This window comes from Bidens hawaiensis, unplaced genomic scaffold (genome assembly GCF_021521415.1).
Source record: "Bidens hawaiensis isolate Kalapana, Puna unplaced genomic scaffold, B.hawaiensis_p1.1 tig00065842_1, whole genome shotgun sequence".
Lineage (NCBI taxonomy): Eukaryota > Viridiplantae > Streptophyta > Magnoliopsida > Asterales > Asteraceae > Bidens > Bidens hawaiensis.
In genome coordinates this window covers 56,401-81,731 of record NW_027506585.1, presented here as the reverse complement: position 1 = coordinate 81,731, position 25,331 = coordinate 56,401, and the positions used below count along the sequence as shown (strand labels likewise).

The window sequence follows — 25,331 nt, the reverse complement described above, 5'->3', positions numbered from 1 at the left end:
CAAGCAAATCAAAACCTTTAACGACCAAGAATTGAAATTCGTTCCATTTCTAGCATAAGATTAACGATTATCGTTTGTGAAATTTGGAATCTAAACTTATTTAACTACACATAAGCACTATGTTCTACCTTGTTCACTATTCCACATATATCATATAAATATGTACAACATACACAAAAATACTATCAAATTCAAAATACACTCTCTCTCACTCTTTTTGAACAATGGATGGAATCAAGTTACCTTTCTTCCCATTCCTATTTGCATGTCACTGAAGCACATCTCCATGCAACACATACCCATTGCCACAAACTTATGAGCTCTCCTGGAAATTAAGGGACCGAGATAACGCTGCAGGGTTCGCTTGAAGCGCAGGAGACGCCTCTTTCATGTGCTCTTTATCTTCACCTTTAGACTGAAACGCCTTAAACATACCTCCCCCGTTCCCACCAACTGCTCTGTCGTTTATTATCCCCAATGTCGCCCATATCGAGCTTTTAGCAGCTTCATCTGGATCATCAATCCGCAACGTCTTCGGAACCCAAAGGTTCTTTTCGGTGTCATCTTCTTTTGTCATCTCCTCTTCTCCGTTCTCAGCCCGTGAATGTTTTCCCAAAGTCGGGGAAATGGGGCCAGAAGCTGACTCGGTGTAGGTAGACGGAGAGAGAGGATGGTAATTTGCCGGAGCGGGAACCCACTGCAAATTCCACGGGCCCGGCCCAGGCATAGCACAACCCCAATACGGTGCTGCAGGGTACATTGGCATAGGATACCCCGATGGAAAGAAAGCCGGGCCCATTTGTGGTGTCCACGGGTACGGCCATGTGCACCAGGATAAGAGGGCACCTGAGGTGACAACCCGTTATTTGTGTTGTCATCATTACTTGAATTACCCGGGATTTTTAATTCTTCTGGCTTATGGAAACTATCCTGTCTCATTGTTTTATCTGCAATTTTCAAACCAGAAGCAACGGATTCACACAGAGGCGCGTCTGAACCGAATGTAAGGACCATGCCGTTCGGTTTAAGGACTGTGTGGTTCAGATCACCAGGGAGAGTTTCAGTGATGGTTATTTGACGGTACTGAGAGGGTGAAGTTTTATTCTTACGGCGTCCTGCACCCACAGGAACATTCCTCATTGTCCCACCAGCGGTCCAGTATCTCTGACAGTTTTTGCAGAAGTGTCGCGGTTGATTCACATTGTAATTGTTGTAGTAACAGAATTTGGTGTCCATGCTGTTACAACGAGGACACGGAAGTATTTTGTCTGGTTTTTTTAAGGTCTTCTGCTGTTCACTTTGTTCATCTTCTGATCTTGATGCTTCAGCCGAAGGTGTTTTCGAGTTTTCGTTTTCAGAAACTGTTGAATTGGTTCTATCCTCTTCTTTATTAATGGATTTCTCTTCAGCTTGGTCCTTCATTCACCTCAAGATTAAATTAGAGATCCAAATTTTGATTAACCAAAACAATATAATCAATAAACATTGAGTATAATGTAATTAACAAGACAATTCAATCAAAATCAACAAAAATGATAATAAATTGATCCAAGAGTTAGCAAACTATAATATAAATCAGCTCGATAACGGAAAACAGAGCCGAAAGGGCCTAAACTTAAAAAGAGCATAACTTAGGCTACGAGTGGAATTAAGAGGCCCATAAGCAGTCATCGAAAAGGTCTTGACAAGGCGAATCTTGTGGTTCTAGCCTCTTACTTAGTTTAGGCCCATATATAGTGTCTTAAATTTATGCTTCTAATTTCAAAAAATTAAAAATCCCCATTTGAAATGGATCCTTTTATTGTAATTGGATCCTTTTATTTGAAATGGAATGTTTTTTATTTAATGTATATGTATTCATTTCGATAAACAAAAGTTAATAAACATTCTTCTTTAAAAATGACTCTACTTTATATTCTATCATAGTTAAACCCTAACAAGTTTTTTTTGTTGGAAGTCAAAATCATGATCAAACAATTTATGAAATAAAGATCTATTAATAATAACATATTAATAAAACCGTACAAAAACAGAACAAAATGAATAAATAATTACCTTATTATCATTCGCATCTGAATCACGTTGTTCCTTATTTCCTTTAGAAGATTCAGCCTCAGACGACGAAGAAGTAGACGAATACAACTGGTCTTCAACCTTAACGGCGTTGCCGTCATGATTAGATTCAGTATCATGAATAACAACAACTACGTCAGTCAAAGTCTCCGATTCCGACAGCTGAATGGTCTTACCAAAGAGCTTAATAGCAGGGTCCGACATTTACGGCAGAAATTAGCGGTTGAATTGAATAGGATTGGATTAAAGTGACGAAGAGGTCGGGTGTTTTGGTTTTGGTAATGATCGTACAGAGCCACCTTAGCAAAAGAAGAAGAAATGAGAGCCACAAGTTATGTATGTGGCTGCTGATATCTTCTCTCTCTTCTAACTCTCTCTCATCCTTCTTTTTGATACTACTCAGGTTTTTCTTTTTCTTTTTTCTATTGCTGACTCAGCTTATTCCTTTTCTTTTACTTTGTTTCATTTTACTTCCTTCTAAGCTCTATTTTATTTCATGGTTCTAGTTGTTTTCATAATTGGATCGGTCATTAAATTGGTTAGTTTATTGACCCATTTTGTCATTTCCAACATGGTGTAGTGATAGGAAACTTGGGTTTTTCGATAGAGATCCATGTTTGATTCCCACTTACAACACTTTGAGGGCATGCGTGACTCAATGAAAGGTCACAATCTTTATGATCTCTGGTTCGATCCTGAGGACGTCCGGGTATTATCACCGTGAGTCTTCGGGTGGCTGGGTTTTTCCCAAAACTAGAGAAAAAGTTGGAGACAATTCTCTATTTCTGGTTGTTCAAATAGTTTTTTGACCGATTGATCATATTGGTTTTTTAAAACTCGCTAAACACAAAATTTTGAAATAACTAATCGTAAATGATTTAATGAAATTAATTAATTTATTTTATTCTATCATCCAAATAATTCTAAGGCTCATATGTATGTTGGTTTATAATGAGAAAACTTTAAGGTTGCCAACATATACCTCTATTTTGGTATGTTTTTAACTTTTTAAGAACATGTGTAGTTAGATTCAAAAGCTTTAGGCCACAACATAGCCAAGGCGTGTGGAGATGAGCAACACACCACCCCAAAACGCCATGCTTGGAAACACGCATCCACCCTGCGCGCCTCCATGCTCCCTTCCGTAGCGATGTAGCTTCAGCCAAATGCCCCCCACGTCTTGGATGTTTCCAACTACTAATGCCCTATGGATTTATAAAACCATACCGGAGGTTTAAAATATTTTATTTTTTTCTCTTTTTTTAATTTCTTATATAAAAATTGAATTATAACCATCTCGATATGTTATAATAAACGTTCACCGTAAGTAGAAATATAATATCAAAACAATTCTTTTGCGAATGGCAGTGAAGCATAAGCGATTTTTTAAAATCAAGTTCAATATATTCATTTTTTTTATTATTATTATTTTAAACATGTCATTAACCGGGGTAAAATATATTTAAAAATAATTTTACATAGAAATAAAACGTGCTATTTGATTAAAAAAAATTAGTTATATTTGAAGTTATTTGTCAGAATAAAACAAGAGGACATAATGTAGTATTTCTATAATAAAAAGGGGCAGCATGTCAATAAGCTAAATATCAGGAGGTAAAATTAGGCACAATCCTTTTCATAAAAACTTTCTTGTTCCACCCACCATTGCTTTTCAATAAAGTAAGCGCACTTTTTATCTCCATACAAAAAATTAACTATTTTTTTATGTTGCTGCCCCTGTTCTTTTTCCTTTTTCCAAAATTTACCCTGCCTTTTTATTTTTATTTTTCTATGGTTTTAATATTTGTGGATGAAATTGCAAGTTTGCTTCACTGTGAAGCCTTTTTCTTCCACCTGTTCATCACTAGGGGTTTAAACACGTCAAAGTCAAGCTACTCTCTACTCATTTAACTTATAACTTATAACTTATGAGAGCTTAAATTCAACTAATTTAACTTTTGAAAACTCAAACTTGAGCTTGACTTATTTAACCTATAATGTATGTATAGTAGGCGACAAGATGGTGAATTTTTGGGTGACAAGGGGCTATAACACGCCCCCCTCCCACCCAGGCAATATTCGGGCAATATAGATTTGTCGCTGGTGTGGGTTTGAAAATAATAATAAAAAATTAAAAAGGGGGTGACAATAACACTATACCTTTAAAATGAAAATCGTCCATTTGCTAACGTGGCGCCACGTGTCAACCCCCCCCCCCCCCCTCATTTTGTAGCCATCCACTACACATAGTTCAAGCTCAAGTTTAACTTGTTTTGTGCTCTATTTCTAAAGCTCAAGTTCAATTTATTTGTTATTTATTATTACCTTATTTTTATTGTAGTTTTACATATATTAAAAACTGTCATTTAAATATAAGTTTAAAAGTTGAACAAAATGATATGAGTAATGGCGACGTTTAGGCTCATAATCAACTCGAGTTTGATAAGTGAAGATCAGACTTTTTTTATTCGGCAATCTTATTGTTATGCTCGAATTCATATAACTTCAACTCAATTCAAAAAGTCGATCTCAAACTAATCATGTATACAAACTTTACAGTTTGCAAACTCACAAGTCACATCAACATACGTGTAGAAATGGGTAATGTTTCCTCACCTTGTCAAGCTTTTTAAACAAGATAAGATAATATATCAAATCGGTTTAAATATGTGTTCACTAATTGTTTTTCAATACATTATTATATTGTTGATGTGAGTTTATGGTGGGCTCAAAGTTGTTGGTAAAGTTAGGGGCGTTTTGGCAATATACAAGAACTTGTTGAGGATGTTTGTAAATCAAAACTAGGGGCAGTGAGATCTATTGTCTATCTGTCTTTATACGGATTTGAAATCTAGAATCCAAGTTGCAGGATGCCACGCATTGTTGCCTTTCTTGGTCTCCCATAAAAGTACCTTTTGTACCTTTTGTAGTATACTTTCCCTTTCCCAATAATCCGTACGATATCTGCCTCATACTCCATACGCCCATTTTAGCAATCCGTATGTCTGACTAAAACCAGTATCAATTTGTGCTGTTCAAAGCTGGTTCGAACCTCATGTTTTCAAGTGTGAAGCTCGGTTAAAATGATCTAGGTGGCCTAGAGAAATTTAATATAAAATGTTAAAAAGGATTCACCTAAGCGATTACACTCATAATATTCTAAACTTTTTTCTTCTTAAACGTCGTAATTTTCTTGCATAAATGTGTTATAGATCGACTGAATATACGTTTTAAAATCAAAGACAAGTATTATATATATAGTAAATAGATAATTAGCTTTTATGATTTTCTAAAAAAAAGATATTTAGTTTTTGTAAGAGTTGACTAAAATTTTAACAAACACAAGTATGATGCTAGTTTTAAAGCTGGTTTGAACCTCGGTTTATGTTTTCAAGTGCGACGCACGGTTAAACTGATTCGGGTCAAGGCCTACAGAAATTTAATACGTTAAAGTATTCACCTAAGCGATTACAATCAAAATGTTCTAGGTCCGTAATTTTCTCACATGTATCTATAATAGTACAAATGTGTTGTAGCTCAACTAAATATAAGAACGTTTTATTTTATTTAGAAAAAAAACTGAAGAGGTATGTACCCGCCTCAACACCGAGCAAGGCGGGTCAACCCACAAGATATAGACAAGAGGCTTGAAATCAAGACATTATGAAGGCACAAAGCCAAAACCTATGCGCATGGCGCATATCACATGCTCAGGCATCATATGCCCAGGCACCACACATGCTCAGGCATCATATGCCCAGGCACCACAGATGCCCAGGCACCACAGATGCCCAGGCATCACATATGCTCATGCATCACATATGCTCACGCATATCACATATGCGCGTGGCGCATCAGCGCGCGGCGCATATCACATGCTTGTGCATATCACATCTACGCATGAAACATCTGCGCGTGAGAATAAAGAGAAGACCTCGCGCATCCTCAGGATAGGCGCATATCATACATGCACATAATCAACCTCGCCCTTATCCAAATCAGGATTAGGGCAACCTTGATTGTGCACGTCAGACAACCTTCCAGAAGGTATCTTTTAAGGAATAAGAATATGCTGATGTTGACAGCTGCCAAATGAAAGGTGGACAACTCAGCATAACCCATGTGCTACCACGTGATTATAACCAATGAGAAAGCACCAGGTGTCCCAGAGGACACGTGGCGCAGAGCAATTGGAGGAGGCCAACAAGGCTGAGCCCAATCAGTGGAAACCCTAGCACTATAAATACAGCATCAACTCCACAAGGAGAACACACTTAATCACATTCAATCATATTCAATTACATTCAATCAGACAGTTACAGCCAGTAACATACACAATCACATCCAATTACAGAGTATTCAGCTATTAAGCAATACTCTCCAGATTTCCTTACTCTGATATTGTTATCTTCTCCCACAAATACTTATTCTCACACCGGAGGGTTACCCCAAAGAGGACCCCTCTGTCCTTTTCTGAGGGGTAAGTTGACGGTGCTGTTCATTTTGTAGGTGGAAGAACCCAGATCCAAGAGAAACCATCGGTGAAATAGCATAATCACACCCGAGGAAAGTAGATCGTCTACCAGTGAGTCGATCCACGTTTCTTCATTGGCGCACGAGTCATGCCCTGTGAGATTAGCCATTGGCGATCCTGCGCGAGGCCAGCAACAGACGTCTCGAGGGCAGGAACCTGAGAGTTTAATAACTCAACAGTTTCCTTAGTCTTTTTCAGCTCCTCTTTGTCGGACGCTGCTGCCGCCAAGGTTTCTTCTTTTTCCGCCCGCGCAGCATCAAGTGCTTCCTGGCTAGACGCTGCCGTCGCCAAGGCCTCATCTTTATCGGCCTGCGCGGCCGCCAGCTCCTTCTTCAGGCGCGCAACCTCACTCTCCAGTGATGATTTTTCAGTGATAGACTGGACAAGAGCTTGGTCACGCGCCTCCGCCTCCAGCTCCAAGTCGCGCGCTCTGCGCGCAAACTTGGCCGCGTCCGCCTCCGCCGCCTGCAGCTTCTCCCGCGCAGCCTGAAGCTCATGACCGCGCTTCACGAAGGCGCTGTTGGCACTTGCTCTGTTCTCACTGAGCTCTGCTTGGAGCTTCTCAGCTCTCTCGCGAGCATCAGAAAGATGCCAAGCAGACACCTTAGCCTCTTGCTTGGCTTCCGCAAGAGCATCACGTACTTTTACGTAATCAGAGCGAAGCTCTTGGGAGGCAGCAAAGAAGGCTGACCCAGCAAACATATGATCGTTGAGCAGGTCGTCGCGAGCGCGGTCCTCCTGGAACCTCCTTCAGATGGAGGCACAGCATGAGCCCAGAATTCCGCACACACACCCATGGACTGAAATGTGCTGTCTTTAGTAATAGTCCATCTCGGGCGGTAAATGTGATCGGCTTCCTGCAAAAACAAAGTAATTATCTAAGTCAACACATTAAGATGGAAGTCCGCGCAGCAGAGCAAAAAAGAACCTATACCTGCGGGGATGAAGCAGAAAAGTCAGCGCCAGCCCCACGAGAAGGCTCCGCCGCGAAGCCTCGTGGCGCTGCAGGACTGGCGCGACCGCGGTCGGAGTCTTCAACTTCAAACTCCTCTTCCTCCTCGGAAACAGGCATTTTCTCCTGCGACCTAGAGCCAAAATCGGTCTCGCAAGGAGGGCTGTGCGCAGGAGGAGGTGAAGGAGGTCTCGACGCCGCCAGGTCGGCGCGCAAAACGGCCTCCTGCTCCTTAGTAATCCCAATGAGGGGAGATTCATCGCTTGCAGGAGCAGGAGCAGAGCCAACGGCGCTGGCACCGGCGCCAGGAGTGCCACCAGCAGCTTGTACGCCAGCTACGGCTTCTATGAAAAAATCAACAAAAAGAAATGGTTCATGACTAAATCTAAAAGAAAGTCAGAAAAAAAAAGAGCGCAATACGTACCTTGGCGCAACTCCGTTCGCGAAGCAAACATCGCTATGAAGTCCATTCTACCCTTCTTTGAGGGTAAAACAGGGGACTTCGAAGCAACCTCCGGCGCAGCCTCGGCATCTTGTTGCGCTGTCGCCGGCTCTACAAACATTTGAGTGAGCAAAGATTAATTAGTGATTCTATCAGAATAGCGCTTATAGAGACAAAGGATAAGCAAAGTATACCTGTCGAAGGCGCAACACCGCTTCCCTTTTCCGCCGCGCGAAGGGAGGAGGGAGCGCCACTATACCTCAAGTGGACAGGAGGTCTGCCCACCTTTTGAGGCAGGGAAGCCAAGGAAACCTTGGTGGTAAACTCCTGGGTTTTCCCAAATCCCCCCGCCTGAGTAGGAGGATCCTGACAGCAGGGGCAACATCTTTCTTCTGTTTCTTACTGGCCCCCGCGCCAGTTTTCCCCTTAGCTTTACGCTTTAGTTGGGGCGCCTCCTCCTCCTCCTCCTCCTCTTCCGCGAGCTCCAGCTCGTAGTTTTCGAGCGCATCTACAATACACGCAACAGAAGTGTTAGCAAAATTTGGTATTATAAAGGAAAATGCATAAGTACAAAGGCTTACCAGGCGCATCGCTGTTGAAGACAAATCCTAGATCAACAGGGATGAACATGTCATCAAAGCGATCGGGGAAACCAACCTCGCCAGCGCCGAGCGCGACGGAGCCACCCTCCATATGCTCATCATATGCGGCGTGGATATACTCCTTGGTGACTGCACAAAACAAGTCAAATGATATCAGCAAAAAAGAATTATATTCGCGCAGAAGTAAAGCAATGAGATTAACTTACACAAGCCGTCCACTTGGATAACGGGCTCAGTCGCGCTGTCCGCCCACCTCCTGCTCATACCAACCCCCACCAGCGCCTCCTCACAAATGTTCTTGGCGGGGGATGGTTCAGCGGTCAACTTTTTAACCCAGGCGCCAGTTGGGTTCTTGAGGACACCCACATCCGCAGGCGCAGAAGAAATCGCGCGCATGGTCATGCGGATGGGGATCACACCAGCCCTTATATAGAAAAACCTCTCAGACCAGTCATGAAGGCTCTTGAATGAAACGGTGGAGCACTTCACCTTCTGACTGCGAGGAATAAATGAGAACCAAGAATCTTGGATCTTGGGCTTGTAAAAAAACTGAAAGCGCCGAGGTGTGGGCTCCTCGCGCTGGGATTTGCACATGAACTCAAAGTGAGTCATGCGCACAAGTCCAAACGGATGGACTTGGGATATATGAATCCCATAAAACTTAAGCAGCGCACCCACAAACCTTGTCATCGGGAGACGAAGGTTGCAGTGGGTGAAAAAGTGGCTATAAAGGGATATATAGCCGGTGGGCGGGTCCGCCGCCGTTTGCCCGGCCACAGGCAACATGCAGCCAAACAGAGGGGGAAAACCCTGAGAGGCGATGAGGCTGTCAAGATCGGCCTGCCTCAATTTGCAGGGGATTTCATTCCACCTCTTCACGGCCTTGGTCCTCCCTACCTCCTCCGATGAGCCCTCAGCAGCCTTCTTCCCCTTGCCGGTCTTCTTCAATGTAGACATTACTAACGATTTTCTACGGCAATGGATGGGGGAGGTTGTGTTGTCTGAGCTATCAGACATACAACTGTGACAACGAACAAAGGTTGCTTCTGAAGAACAGATATTTGGAAGCAGAACAAAGGTAATCAGAAGACAAGGAAGGAAAGAAAAGAGCTCTGAATAATAAACAAGAAGATGAAGTATAAAAAAACTCTAAGGGCTGGCTTTTATAGGCCCAGGAGAGAGAAATTTTGGTGCTGAACGGACTTCACGCGCCCCCACTCGCAGGTTTAAGCCAATGCGAGCGCGACACGTGTCCCTGACACTGTGTGAGGGGACATGAAAGGAAACTATACGGCTGCTGCCAGAGTTCACGCGCCACCACTCGCAGGAACGGACCAACGCGAGCGCGACACGTGTCCCTGACAGCATGTGAGGGGACACGAAAGGCAACTGTAGCACCTCGAGCACACGAAAGGTCTGACACGTCTCCATCACTGACCCACGTCAGCAACAACCAACCACGTACAGGGACGATTCGTTTGCAACCAAAAGGATAGAATTTCGCGCAACGGTGAATAATAAGAAGAAAAAGACAAACCCCTACTAAAAGAACAAACTGTTAAGTCTAATATCTATCTTGCCTCGCTCGCGCGAGACAAGACACACATTAGACTGGGGGGGGCTTGAAGAGGTATGTACCCGCCTCAACACCGAGCAAGGCGGGTCAACCCACAAGATATAGACAAGAGGCTTGAAATCAAGATATTATGAAGGCACAAAGCCAAAACCTATGCGCATGGCGCATATCACATGCTCAGGCATCATATGCCCAGGCACCACACATGCTCAGGCATCATATGCCCAGGCACCACAGATGCCCAGGCATCACATATGCTCACGCATCACATATGCTCACGCATATCACATATGCGCGTGGCGCATCAGCGCGCGGCGCATATCACATGCTTGTGCATATCACATCTGCGCATGAAACATCTGCGCGTGAGAATAAAGAGAAGACCTCGCGCATCCTCAGGATAGGCGCATATCATACATGCACATAATCAACCTCGCCCTTATCCAAATCAGGATTAGGGCAACCTTGATTGTGCACGTCAGACAACCTTCCAGAAGGTATCTTTTTAAGGAATAAGAATATGCTGATGTTGACAGCTGCCAAATGAAAGGTGGACAACTCAGCATAACCCATGTGCTACCACGTGATTATAACCAATGAGAAAGCACCAGGTGTCCCAGAGGACACGTGGCGCAGAGCAATTGGAGGAGGCCAACAAGGCTGAGCCCAATCAGTGGAAACCCTAGCACTATAAATACAGCATCAACTCCACAAGGAGAACACACTTAATCACATTCAATCATATTCAATTACATTCAATCAGACAGTTACAGCCAGTAACATACACAATCACATCCAATTACAGAGTATTCAGCTATTAAGCAATACTCTCCAGATTTCCTTACTCTGATATTATTATCTTCTCCCACAAATACTTATTCTCACACCGGAGGGTTACCCCAAAGAGGACCCCTCTGTCCCTTTCTGAGGGGTAAGTTGACGGTGCTGTTCATTTTGTAGGTGAAAGAACCCAGATCCAAGAGAAACCATCGGTGAAATAGCATAATCACACCCGAGGAAAGTAGATCGTCTACCAGTGAGTCGATCCACGTTTCTTCAAAAACATTTTAAATATAGTAGATAGATTCATAGATATAGTTATTTGGTTTTTATGCCGTAAAAGAATTTTGATTTTTATAAGAGTTGACTAAAATTTTTGCAAATACTAGTATAGTGCTAGTGTCTAGTTTTCTAGTGGAAAATAAATAATGATTTTTGTGAAATAATAAAAACTATTCGCTAGAAGGAGCGCTTGAACCTCCGACCTTGTAGTTAACAGCCACAAGCTCTAACCAACTGAGCTATTCCAGCTTGTTTGTTTCTAATTAGGATTTATTTTATATTACCACGTATATTTAATTACTAGTGTTTTTTTTATGCATATTTTTAAAAAAACGTTATTAAATAACTAATTAAAGTACAAAACAATGAAATTCCATTTTCTAAAATGCTATTAAAAAAACAAAAAATATTATTCAAAGCATTGTAATATCATGTTTTATAATAACTACAGTTTTGAAGCATAAAACTATAAAAGCCTCAAAACTTCACCATTGATATTTAGCAGTAACAAGAACTTCTTCATACTGATGAGCTGCATTATCCCAGCTCAAATCCTGCATCATCCCCCTTCTCTGAATCCCCTCCCAGCTCGATTTATACTCCCGATAAGTCAACAAACAGTTCCCGAGTGCGTGAATCAGCTGCCCGCTCTCCGCTCGATGAAACGTCCAACCTAACCCCGACTCATTATACGGATCAAACGGTTGAACCGTATCTTTCAACCCACCCACCGCATGTACAACCGGCACGGTCCCATAAGACATCGCATACAGCTGGTTAAGCCCACACGGCTCGAACTTTGACGGCATCAGCAACACATCAGCTCCAGCCGTTATCCGGTGAGCCATTTTGACTGAAAACCCGACCCACCCTCTGACTTTTTCACGGTACCGATTCTCCATTTCTCTTAACATTTGTTCAAGCTCGGGTTGACCCGTTCCCAACATAACCAGTTGCACATCCTGGTCAACCATCCAAGGAATCGCCTCGCATATCAAATCAACACCTTTTTGGTTATCAAGTCTTCCAATGAACCCAAGTAACGGGACGTCGGCCCGAACTGGTAAGCCCAGTTCTTTCTGAAGTGCCCCTTTGCATTGCGGTTTTCCGGTGTTAAGCGTCTCTAAACTGTAATTAGTGTATCCGTCTGAGGTTAAGTGGATATCTAACATGGGATTCCATTCTTTTTTATCAATTCCATTGACAATGCCCTTTAATTTCCAATCACTTTCTTGAATTATCCCATGTAGACCGTAACCGCCCTCGGTGGTCTTCAGCTCCCATGCGTAACCATGGCTTACTGTAACTATTTGGTACGCGGTCTTAATTCCCGCTGCAAAGATGTTGAAGTGTTCACCCCCTACCGGATCATACATTTTGAAAAGATCCAAGTAGTGTGGCGGTAGATCCACATAAGCAAAATCATCCAACGGACCACGGCCCTGAAACCGAGTTCAATATAAGAAATGTGTAATAAAAACGTAACTGTGAATATGCGCTACTGGAAAACTGACGAACCTGATGAGCAATGTTATGAATCACAAGGATGGATCTTGTGTATTCCATTAATCCATGTTCATGATAATATGCTTTAAGGTAAACAGGCAATAAAGCAGTATGCCAATCATTTGCTATGAAAACCAAATTTCCGTCTCCGTAAGGATGGCCCCCACACGGAACATGCCATGGAACCTCAATAGCTGCTTTGCAGAATAAAACCATGCGGCGTAGAATATCCTGCAAAAATGAGCGCAAGATTAACAATTTAAAATGATTAATAGTATTTTTATTGCAGTTTAGGAGCTAATTAGTGGTTGTATGTTTATAGCCGGGAAATAATCTTACCGTGCGGTTTCCTGTATATATGTTACTGCCCAAGTTATGGAATATGTGATTTTCAATGAAAACATAATCGACACCGTCTATATAGGCTTGAAAGTAATGTGCCTCCATATCCTGAAATTTTACATCGTATTATTATTATTACCAATTCGCAGCATTATAAACTAGACTGAAGACAAATGTGGGGGGCTAAAAATGTAATATACCTGTCCGTTTACCATATACCTTTTCCTAATTCCGGTATCTTGAGGTTCAGCATAATTTTCATAACGAGGTGCCACTACCTTAATGTTTGTGAAAGCAAACATATAAACACATTGGTATATACTATTAGAATATTAGTAACTAATAATTAAGGAAGATAGATTCGATTAATATATAAAACACTAAAACAGTCTTGTAATAGAGAAAACCAACCATTACTTGGTGCCCACGCTTTGCCAAAGCCTTTGGTAAAGCTCCAGCCACATCACCAAGCCCGCCTATAAATAAATGTTTAATACTTTTAACAGTTCAAACTAACTTATTTTATTTACTATGAACGGATAAATACGATATCATTGAACTTTAAAGGATATATTATATATATTTGGAACCTGTTTTAGACCAAGGAGCACATTCTGCAGCAACCAATATAACATTCATTACATTGGGCCCGGCTAAAGGAGGCGAGTTAACATCTTCGTCTATTTTAACATCTGCATCATCTGTCACAAGCTGCAAAGGTGATTCAACCGTTTCTTTCGAACTTGTGCACGTAGTTGCAATTTCAGAAACAAAAGGCGGTAACTCATATGTCGTAGCTTTCTCCGAAACCGTCCCATGAATCTTGCTCTTGGAATCACTATCCAAATAACTTTTCGAAGGAAACTTTACATCATCAACATTATACTTATTATCCGACACAAGCAGTTCATCCGGTAACGACGATCCAACCGGCTCAACAATGCTACTAGATGGATCATCATCCGGTTCCAACACGAATCTTTCGTCCTCTTCGGAATCTACTTCCTCTTCGTCGGAACTAATTGTGGCATTGTTTATTGATGTAATTATTTCCCTTCTTTCAGCTATCTACATTTCAATAAAAAATAATCACTTTTTAATCCTATTAAAATTTTCCCTAATTCTTAATTGTATATCTAAATAATAACATAATTATCATACTTATTAATTACAATAATTATATCTTATCTTACCTGTTGAAGTAAGGCTCTTTGTTTAGCCAAAAGCGATTTAGATTTCTCAATTACAGCTTCAAGAGCCTCATCCGCATCGCCTCCGGTTGCTTTAACTCTCCATACTCTGGTACCACCGGTAATAATATTATTATTGATACATACTGGTCGGTAATTAGTGACCAAAGGGATTTTGGGAGGAAGGTGGTTGTTGAAAAGAAGAGTGTTGGTGTCATTAGCAGTGTAATCGTTGGCGAATGTGAAAGCAAGCATGGCTGCCTACAAGGTGTTCGACGAAATGCGTGTGAGGTAGAAACGAAGAAATTTGAGGGATTGGTTAAACAGGAGTTGATCTGGTTAAAATGGCTGGTGGTGGCAAAAGACTGGACCACCGCTGGGATGGGATGCGTACAAAGTAGGGGTTTGGTACAAAGTTTTATTACTTTTTCAGAAATTAAAATTCAAAACTTTTATGTTCTTTTTTAAGATTTAAAAACCAATAAAACATTTGTTTATTTATTTTTATGAAAGAGCAAGCAAAAGCTAGACACTTCAAAATTAGAGCCACAAGTTGCAATTTTTATGGCGTTTTGAGGCTAAAACGTCGGGGGCGCAATCCCCCCCCCCCCCCGGTTTTTTTTGGCTAGGCCTTTTGGCCGTAGCGTTTTATACACAACGCGTTAATGACACAAGTTTTAAAACTTTTGACCGTTTTTAACGGTCATGTGACCGTTTTAAAAAAAAACAATTTTTGTTCTATATAATTATCTTCATCCCCAATTAAAACTCACCAATTTATAAACCTTTCTTTCTTAAACTTTATATTTCTCACACCAAATTCTCTACAAAACCTAATATATGGATTCTCTCACTTCTATATACTACCAATTTTTCGGGCCCGACCAACAAGGCGATGACGATGCGGAGGAAGAGGTGGTTACGAGTGTGATTGTGCTCGCGACAACTTATATGAATTCTATTAGCTCCCCTCCACCCCGGTTTCAAAAAAAGCATGTATCGATCGAGACCGTATTTGCGCCAACGATCGTTTGATGGCGGATTACTTCAACCAATCACCGAGATACAAGAACCCGAAGACTTTTAGGCGTCGCTATCGGACATCTAAAAATTTATTTATGCGCATTACTAAAGATTTGGGGCGTGAGTTTGATTACTTTAGGCAAAAGCCGGACGGTCGAGGGACGTTAGGACTCACAGCTATTCAGAAGGTTACGTCAGCCATACGCGTGCTCGCCTACGGAAACACGTCCGACATCAACGACGAGTATTTAAAGATGGTCGATAAAACAACTCGAGACACCTTGGAGTATTTTTGTAACTGTACATTTCATTTTTTTTAAATAATTATATCGCTTGTTTACTTTATAATTTGTTTTTAATTTATTATTTTATAAATTGTTTTTAATTTATTACTAAATTTAGGAATATTAAAACTATATTGACCACATTATTTAAGAGGACCCAACAGAAACCATCTACGACATCTTTACGAGGCGCATGCAAGGGTGCATGGTTTACCCGATATGATCGGGAGTGTAAATTAATGTATGCATTGGTAATGAGCTAATTGTCCAACTGCATGGCGAGGTTAATACACACGAGGTGACCAAAAGGGACCAACGGTCAGCCTTCAAGCGATTGTTTCATACAACATTTGGATTTGGTCGACGTTATTTGGTGTTACCGGTTCCGACAATGACATAACCTTCTTCGAACTGTCGCATGTGATGGAGAGTTACATCTCTGGTACCATTCTCGTCGCTTTGTTTTGGACTAATGATAATTTCTACGATAATGGGTACTATCTGGGCGATGGAATCCCTTAAATGAGGTGGTTCAAGAGATTAATGATTGTATGTTAGCATATTTTCTAGGTCAAGAAATGGAATACTTAAGTTCAGATAGTATCGATGAGGTTGAAAGTGTATCATAGGATTTTGATCCCACGTTGTACTCTCCTGATTTTCTTAATGGTATAAAGATGTCTGGATTGCCAAACCATCGTTTGTTACTTAAGGTTGGAGTTCCTATTATGTTACTAAGGAATATTAATTAGAAAAAAGGTTTGTGCAATGGAACTCGACTACAAGTTGTTAGTTTGGGTAAACGCATCATTGAAGCTAAGGTTGTTTCTGGTACTAATATCAGATATCATACTTTAATTAGCAGAATAAGTCTTACACCATCTGATAAGAAGCTTCAATTCAAGTTAAAGAGGAGACAGTTTCCATTCAAGGACAATCGTTAACGAGTGTTGGATTATATTTAAAAGACCCAGCTTTTACACATGGCTAGCTTTATGTTGTTTTGTCTAGATTTAAGACTCGAGAAGGTATTAAGATTGTTTTATTAGATAAGGAATCCAAACTGATTAATGAAACAAAAAACGTTGTGTATAAGGAAATATTTGGAAACCTACTATGAGTTTTTGATTGGGTGTAGGTTTGTATGTTTTAATTACCTTTAACTATGTTGAATATAAGAATTGTATTATTTTATTTTGTCTAACTATAGGTATATGTTTGTATGTTAAATTTCCATTCATTATAGTATCTTTTTCTATATGTTTTATCTTTTACAAATTTAAGTTTTAAAACTTTTATACATGTTATGCATTATACTTTATATCCGAATATATTTTATATACATTATCTAAATTATCAATTTATTAGATAAAAAAAATAGGTTTCGTGTTCATAAATAGTCTGAAAAATATAGGGTTAATCATGAGTCTTCTTGAATCAATACAACCGACGTTCCTAATTATGATTAATAAAAAAAATTTGGAAGATCAACATACAGACCATAACTTCTTCAATCAATACCAATCTTTTTTTCAATTTATTCAACCATAGCCACCATTGTTAACTAGAAATTTTCCACCGATTTGAATAAATATGAGTTTGTTCTTAGCGATCTCTCCTTAATCCACAAGGATAATATTCAATATGTTATGTCTTTTAGTATTTTGTTTCAGTATCAAATACACGCCACCGGGATTCGCAAAGAAGTTCAAACCGAGGAAGAAAAAGCATTGATGAATGTTATACATGAAAACATTGAACAAGATAATCAAGAAGTTCTTCCTGTGATGAATGTTAGTGAGTGGTTTTTTTTATCATTTCCATAATAATGTGGTTATAAAGTATGTGAATGGGCAACACAAGACTGTTAAGCCTAAATCACTATTGCAATCCAATGATATTTATCTTTTAAGAGACTTGTATCACTTGAAGCTTTCTAATGTGAGAAAAGAAATGACACATTTTGATTTGGAGAATTAAGTCAGTGAGAAGGTTAAATGGTTGTTAAAGTGTCAAAACTATGAATCCAATTTTGATGATCTTGAAAGCTCTTTGGATTCTGAAGATGCAATTTAAGGTAACATAAATTCAATAAGTTACTTATTTACTTGATAAGTCTAAATTTTTACTTTATTGTTTACTTTGTTTTGTTTGTTTATGTTATTAAATTACTTTTTAAATACAAACTTTCAAAAACATACAATAAACTGGTATAATCGTTTATTTTGTTTGTCAGGATGTGATGGCAGCTTGCTTCTTTTTGGTGGATTTTGGTTGAAGGTGATGGTTGGTAAATTTAACTTCCACATGTTTAGATCTTCTTTAGGAATCTTCTTTTTATGTTTATGTTTAGTTTGTGTTAGTATTAAGCTTCTAATAACGCAATCTGAATTTTTAATTTTTTGTTTTAGTGGTTATATTTAATATGTTTGTTTCTCTAATATAATAGTTTCAATATTCTTTGATTTTTGATGACCAGTTTGATGCATTTGTTTTGTTTCTGGTTATAAAGTTATGTTAAATTTTATTATTTTTTATATGTTTTCTTGTAAAATTTTATGAATATCTATATTTATATGCTAATTGTTACATTTTCACATTTTCTTTTTAGTTCAACATAAGTAGATAGACATTTATGTTAACATAAAGTCATTATGATATACATTAACATTTTGGTTTAATACTTAATTACGTTCCATGGTTTGTTTGTTTTCTTTTTTAGGTTGTAAAGCCGGATGATTTTGTTTTAGGACGGAAATTTTCAAGATCATCCTGATATAATACTGTTAATATCTAATGTCACACCCCGACCAAAGGCGGCGGAACATGCCGGGGTGCAACGATTGCTCATAAGCGCATGACACTATTTAAAGCGACAATATTTAACAAACTCATTTCATTTCACAACATCGAAAATGTCACATAACCAAATATTCATAACTCAAATACAACAAAATATAACAAAATATAGCAAATCAAATATTGTTCATTTTTGCTAATATCCTAACAGTATTTCTGATGTTTTCTTCACCGAACTCCATAATCAACCTAGATGCAAACATGTAACATTTCATAAAATAAAGTTTATCAACACAAAGGTTGGTGAGCAATTCATAAGTTTGAACAATAGATATATAGTATGAAAAGCCACAAAACTAGTATACAAAACCATAAATAATAGCTATAAACTTGGATAAATAGTTATCGCTAACAAGTTAGCGACACCCAACTATAAGGGGTTGCCAAATAGTTTAGGATTTTATAGTTATCGTTAATTGCATTACGTTAACGACACCTTGCCATGAGGGGTTGCCAAATGGTCTAGGATTTATAGTTCCACCATCCAAAAGCGATAAACACATAGTCAAATAAGCATAAAACACCAAATCGAGCAATTATTCAAGTAAGGTATACAACAACGTTTGTGGTTTAAGACCCCAAGTATAAAACATTTAGTTTAGATAAGTTGAAATGTCACCCCCAAAATAAAAGATAGAAAACGGGGTATGAAGTTACTCACATTCAAGTAATAAACTTGAAAGATTGATTATTTGGAGATTTGCCGGAACGACGAGTTTAACGTATGAAGCCTAAATAAAAGAAAGTCTTGGATTTAGAAAGGTTGTCTTGAATATCTTTAAATAAAATAATTGTTGCAAAAACTAATCAATTAAAGTTCAAGGTTTAAAATGTAACTATTTAAGAATTTATAATAATAACCCTTTTAAAAAATGTAAGTTTGCTCAAAACCAGGTTAAAGTATCTAACCTTAATATTTACTTAACCAATGTTAAGTAATAAGGTGGGGAAAATGCTAAAATGCAAGTTCCATTAGGCTAAAGATACTAAAACGGGTTTTTAACGAGTGTTCGGGTTGTCGGTTCGGGTCTTGACAAATGGTCGAACCCAAAGTCAACTTTCCAAAATATTAATTGTTATGAGATAACTCATTAAAACATACTAACACTTAACCAAGTACGTAGATCTATTGTTTAGAACTAACAACGCACGTTAAGCGAGTGTTCGGTTTTGTCGGTCCAAAATATGTTATGAGATCAAGTTGGATCCAACTATTCCAAGTACTTAAGAAAAATAATTAAAATCAGTTTGTAAACTATTTTTTTTAAAGAAATATACAAGTCTTGATAACTAAAAACACACTTGTGTGTCTTAAGCGAGTAAAAGTCGGTATAGTTCGGTCTCCATCTCACAAATAGTTCATAGATGGTTTCTACATGCCCAAATATCATAGAACTTGTATATTGGTTTATAAATGAAGAAAACTTAAATTTTACAACAAAAAAAGTTAACTACAAGTCTTTTAAGCAAAAGTTTCGGTTTAGTTCGGTTTCCATCTCCCAACGAGTTCATAGATGGATTCCATATGCTTAATATCAAAGAACTTGTAAAAATGATTTTTGAAACTCAAATCTAGCAATAAACATGTTTAAACAACTATTTTAACAAAACTAGTAAACAAAAGTTCGGTTTCCGGTTTGGACTAGTTTCGGTTAAACCGAGGTTAGTCTTATACAAACCCACACCATGGAACTTGTAAATAAGATGAACAAACTAAAGGGTTAGAAGTTAGTCATAAGTGATATGTATAATAAGTTATGTGTGTGTAAATATATATCAAGAACACGAAGTCCTCCATGAAGCCTTGCCTTATGACATTCGAAACTTAACCAACCAAAGTCGGTGAAGTAACAAATAAAGGAAACAAGGGGTGTGTATTATATATATGTTGTACCACCATATTCAAGAGTTAGTAATGTTAGATGAACAAGTTAGAATGAAAGACTATAGTTAGTTTGACTTGAGAAGTCAAAACTTCAAAAAATACATAAGAAATAACAACCTTGAATCTATGGAGTTTGAGAGAGTTTTTTTGGAGATGTAGCAAGAGTAAAATGAAGAAGATGGGTGTGTATATATAGGGAAGGAGTGAATGGTTGGGTATAAAGATTATTTTATGGTTTGCATAAAAATGGGTATGTTTAAATGGTCAAACAATGCATAATATAAAAAAACAATATTTATATATTTTAAATGACAAGATCTAATATTTTATATATTTGAAATGTTCGGGTTACAAACGGGTCGGGTTTACATAACAAAAGTGACCCAAAATTGACGAATGTCACATCTAATGTTTTCATGACTTTGATAAGAAACTTAAGCTTGTGTAACTATTAACTTTTTATGTAGACAATGTTATTCTCTACTTTTTTGGTTGGGCTATCCGAATGTTGATATATGGTTGTATATTTATGACATTTTATGGTTGTTTATATGCATTTTCTTACTTATCTAATTTCAACCCGTGTGTAACATGGGTACTATCCTAGTTGTATAATACACATATTTTCTAAATAAAAAATTACAAATTTTGTCCTTTTGAATTACATAGATTATGCAATGGGTCCTTTATCAAAAATAGTTTCACTCTTTGTCCTTTATTTGGATGTTTGCCATGGTTTTTGTCCTTTACACTAACGAATGTTAATTTTCTCAGTTAAGTTATCTCATGTGCCCTGCACATGAGGGCATTTTAGTCCTTTAACAATTTAAAGGACTATTTGTGTAATATGTAAAAAGATTTATCTAACTCATACACCTCACATCTGTATTTCATCTCCTTCACTAACAAACCCTAAAATCCACCCACCTCCATTACAACATCACCACCCCTTCCTTCGTTTCCCAAACCTCCACCATCACGCCGCCGTCACTGAAAACCTAATCCTAGCTCCATCCTTAACTTGTCTTCACTGATAATGTGACGGTTCAGTGGCCGGTCGGATTAGCAAGGAATGGAATCAACTCCGTACCCACCGTTATGTTCCCCCACTGACCGGTCTTCCAGCTCGTCGAAGACGACGATCCAACGTTTTCAGACTTCACCGATTTAGTCTCCACTAAATACTTTGATTTCGCAGCTGACTGCGTCGGACCCACCGACTCGTTATGAACTGAGGATCAGAAATTAGATCGATTCTCAATCTCCGGTCTGGAATCAATTTCTTCTTCTTGTTTTTCATCATCGGAATTGAACTTGTAGTATTGTAATGATCATGATCCCATTCACTACATTGAACCTCTTCTGGGTCTTCTTCTTCTTCGTCTTCCGATTCAGTAATAATATTATTATTATTATTATCAGTTTTCTGATGATGGTATGTTTTTGTTGAATAATTAGCTGAATAAACAGAACCCTTATCGGAATTGGGTTGTTTGTAACTCCCGTGTCGTTCTGAATATGAAGGGATTGATGATGTGTCATCGTCGGATTCGAAAGTGGGTTTCCGGCGATTGAAGTATTCGGAGTCCGGCGGCGACGGCGGGTAGAAGTTTTCCCAGTTCCAGACGGAGGAAGCTTGTGACAGCGTGGATGAGTAATTGGGTAGTGCGTTGTAGGTGTATTGATCTGGGTTGTAGCTATGATTAGCTTTAGGTGGTGAATAAGAAGCTTCACTTGATTCCGATAGTATATGAGGCAGTTTCATATTGGGTTTCCTGGGTTTCCGGCGCCTGAAGCTTTAATTAAACACTGCTTAAAGTGCCCGATACGATGAGCAAGGAATGGAATCAACTCCCGTACCCGCCGTTATGTTCCCCCATTGATCAGACTGGCCACTGAACCGTCACATTATCAATGAAGACAAGTTAAGGATGGAGCTAGGGTTAGGGTTTCAGTGACGGCGGCGTGATGGTGGAGGTTTGGGAAACGAAGGAAGGGGTTGTGGTGTGGTAATGGAGGTGGGTGGATTTTAGGGTTTGTTAGTGAAGGAGATGAAATACAGATGTGAGGTGTATGAGTTAGATAAATCTTTTTACATATTACACAAATAGTCCTTTAAATTGTTAAATGACTAAAATGCCCTCATGTGCAGGGCACATGAGATGACTTAACTGAGAAACTTAACATTCGTTAGTGTAAAGGATAAAAACATGGCAAACATCCAAATAAAGGACAAAGAGTGAAACTATTTTTGATAAAGGACCCATTACATAATCTATGCAATTCAAAAGGACAAAATTTATAATTTTTTCTTTTCTAAATTATAAACACAAATATCTTGATGGGTTAATTTACGAACCGCCAAGTCTTAGTCCTCTAGCCAGATAGATTGAAATATATAACCAGCTCCAACTTTGTATACATCTGCATCAAGGCCATCTAAGGGATGACCCGTCAACGAGAAAGATGACAGTGAATGACACTTTAGACGTTCATGCTATGTACATGGTAGCATAACAAACCGAACCGCTACATACTGAATTCTCGTTGCGTTCCCGCCAAAACGCGCAAGCCCTCTCACTAGTATATATATACACACACACACTTTATGCATGAGTATCATTACAAAACTCATAAATTATTTAAGATCCTTAAGGAACTATTAATAAGTAACGCTTTTTATTTTGAGTGTAGATTTATATTTACGGTTACAATTATGAAAATTAGTTTTTACACATATCTATTTTTTTTATACATGTAAATTTGTTATTACATAAATTTTACACATGCATGTGTAAACTTGTGATATATATATGTAATCAATTTTTTTAAATATGATAAAATTAGTCTTAAATATTGTTAATATATAAAAAAAATGTTTGATCGTTATGAGTTCCTAAAAGTTATTAACTTTTTTTGAGTTATGAAACCAACCCTGTACTTCACAACCTACAATATATAAAAATATCAATAACTGCATATCACATAAGAAAAAACATTATTTTTGTATCTATAAACCTATTAAAAAGAAGCATAGGCAAGGGTTAAGGATAAATTAAAACTAAAACAAAGAAATATTCCGGCATATGTTTCGCGTAAATGTGTATGTGGTTTCCCGGACGGCTGGACCGTACATATGAAAATTTTTACATCCCAATCCCATACCCGGCCCATACCTAACGGGTTTCGGATATACCTGTCCCATTTATGTCGAGTTTCAGGTATACCCGTCGTGCTCGGACATTTCTGCCATCCCTATATGCATGCCTTAACCGAAAACCACTAATTTTAAATTAAATATAGTTTACATTATCTTCATTTCATAATTGAAGAATATTCTAAATTGGGCTTCTGAAATTTTGGCATGACACAAACATAACATGAAAATCACGAATTTGGATTTAGTCTAAATGAGTTCGGGTCGAACACCCAAACACAGTTAGCAAAACTGGTCGTATTCGAGTCTTATGAACACATATTATCGTAATGGATATATAACAAGATATTAACAACATAACATGTGCACACACAATTTGAACGAAACAAATTTCCACATTACAATAATTCCTATATAACTCGCTATACGCAATTGCCTTCGAACAAAATATAAAATAATGTAATTTTCCTGACAGGGAAGATGATTGATAATAAGTAAAGATAAATCTCACCTACCAATTCATACATAAAATACAACTAAAAAAACGAATTGGTTTAATATTCGGTTTTGAACGTGCTTTTGTTTTGCCTTATGTAATCTAGACGACTCTCTTCTATGCACATACATAAGCATCAACCATGTATTATTGAAACAAGCGACCACCTCTAAGTAATAAAGTATAAAGGTCAAGCAATCGTGCAGCTGGTAGCTATAAAACATGTTCATCGTGGGGTTTCTATCACGATTTGAAACATCGTGATGTAAAACGCAGGATTGGAGACCGTCCATTTGTCCCCATATATAACAAACAATAATGAATATTGCAGTGTCATATACAATGGATGTTTAGTTTGTTAATTCGTTGTGGACGTTCACCCCATGTGGTGGATAAAAATGTTAAAGCGGTCAGACGAAGGTCGTCGTCGACAACTATTGCTCCAATGTAGTTACTGATGTATGCATATCATAACACCTTTCGGTGTTTGTCTCACACATACAAATAGAAAATGTGGGCAATTCAGTGGTTTGGTACATGTCTCTCGTAGTACTTAAGAGTTTGACTAGTTCGTTTCATTACTCAAGTTCTTTAACTAGTTAACTAGGAGGGATACGATGTCACTATGCAGGGGTGAATGTGCTTCATCGTTAAAAAACTGGAGTCTATTAGAAACTTTTTTGTCGGGAGGGGCGAATCTAGCTAGCATTGGTTGAGGGGTAGCCCGCATCACCCCTCAATTTTCTTGACGAAATACGTATTTAGTGCAATTGTTTTTCGTTTTATGTATCAGTTTTCTCATGAATAAAAAAATTTTGGGCCGCGCTACACATTAACTTTTCCTCTAGATTCTTCTAGAATAATAATCAATTCAAAATATTTGAGTTATTAACTTTTCCTCTAGATTCTTCTAGAATAAAAATCAATTCAATGAGTTTTTTTCCTCTCGATTCTTCTAGAATAATAATCAATTCAAAATATTTGAGTTATTCTTTCCATTTAATTATGATATATCCTCAATTATAGAATGTTCTAATTTGTATCCTCTCGTTTAATTAGTTCTTGATTGTAACAGAATATTGTAATTCCTTGTTATTCGTTTTCTTCATGTATATAATTTATATGTACAAATGTACAATAGATAAATGAGAAAAGTGTAATTTACCATCATAAATAAATGTACATTTGCAGATAGGTTTGTCATTTGCCCAACAATCGCTCTAAGTTGACTAATTATAGAAGGAAGTTGGCTATTGCCTAAAATAATAAACAATAATAAAAACCCACGTGCACAAGTCTTTGACCAGATAAAGTGAAAGGAATATTCTATTTCTATAAGTACAATTCA

At 38.2% G+C, this 25,331-nt stretch overlaps 1 protein-coding gene and 1 pseudogene across 1 annotated transcript; both read right to left on the bottom strand.

The window, feature by feature from the left end:
• Positions 1-81: 81 nt before the first annotated feature.
• LOC143618228 (cyclic dof factor 1-like) lies at positions 82-2,315 on the bottom strand (annotated as a pseudogene).
• A 9,310-nt stretch (positions 2,316-11,625) lies between these two features.
• On the bottom strand, positions 11,626-14,820 carry LOC143618226 (granule-bound starch synthase 2, chloroplastic/amyloplastic-like). Its single transcript, XM_077090519.1, has 7 exons — positions 14,283-14,820; positions 13,680-14,157; positions 13,501-13,565; positions 13,290-13,367; positions 13,087-13,197; positions 12,760-12,978; positions 11,626-12,683 (listed from the first exon to the last, which is right to left on the bottom strand). Exons 1-7 carry the CDS (start codon positions 14,532-14,534, stop codon positions 11,727-11,729), a joined length of 2,160 nt encoding a protein of 719 aa, XP_076946634.1. The 5' UTR covers positions 14,535-14,820; the 3' UTR covers positions 11,626-11,726.
• Between the last annotated feature and the right edge of the window lie 10,511 nt (positions 14,821-25,331).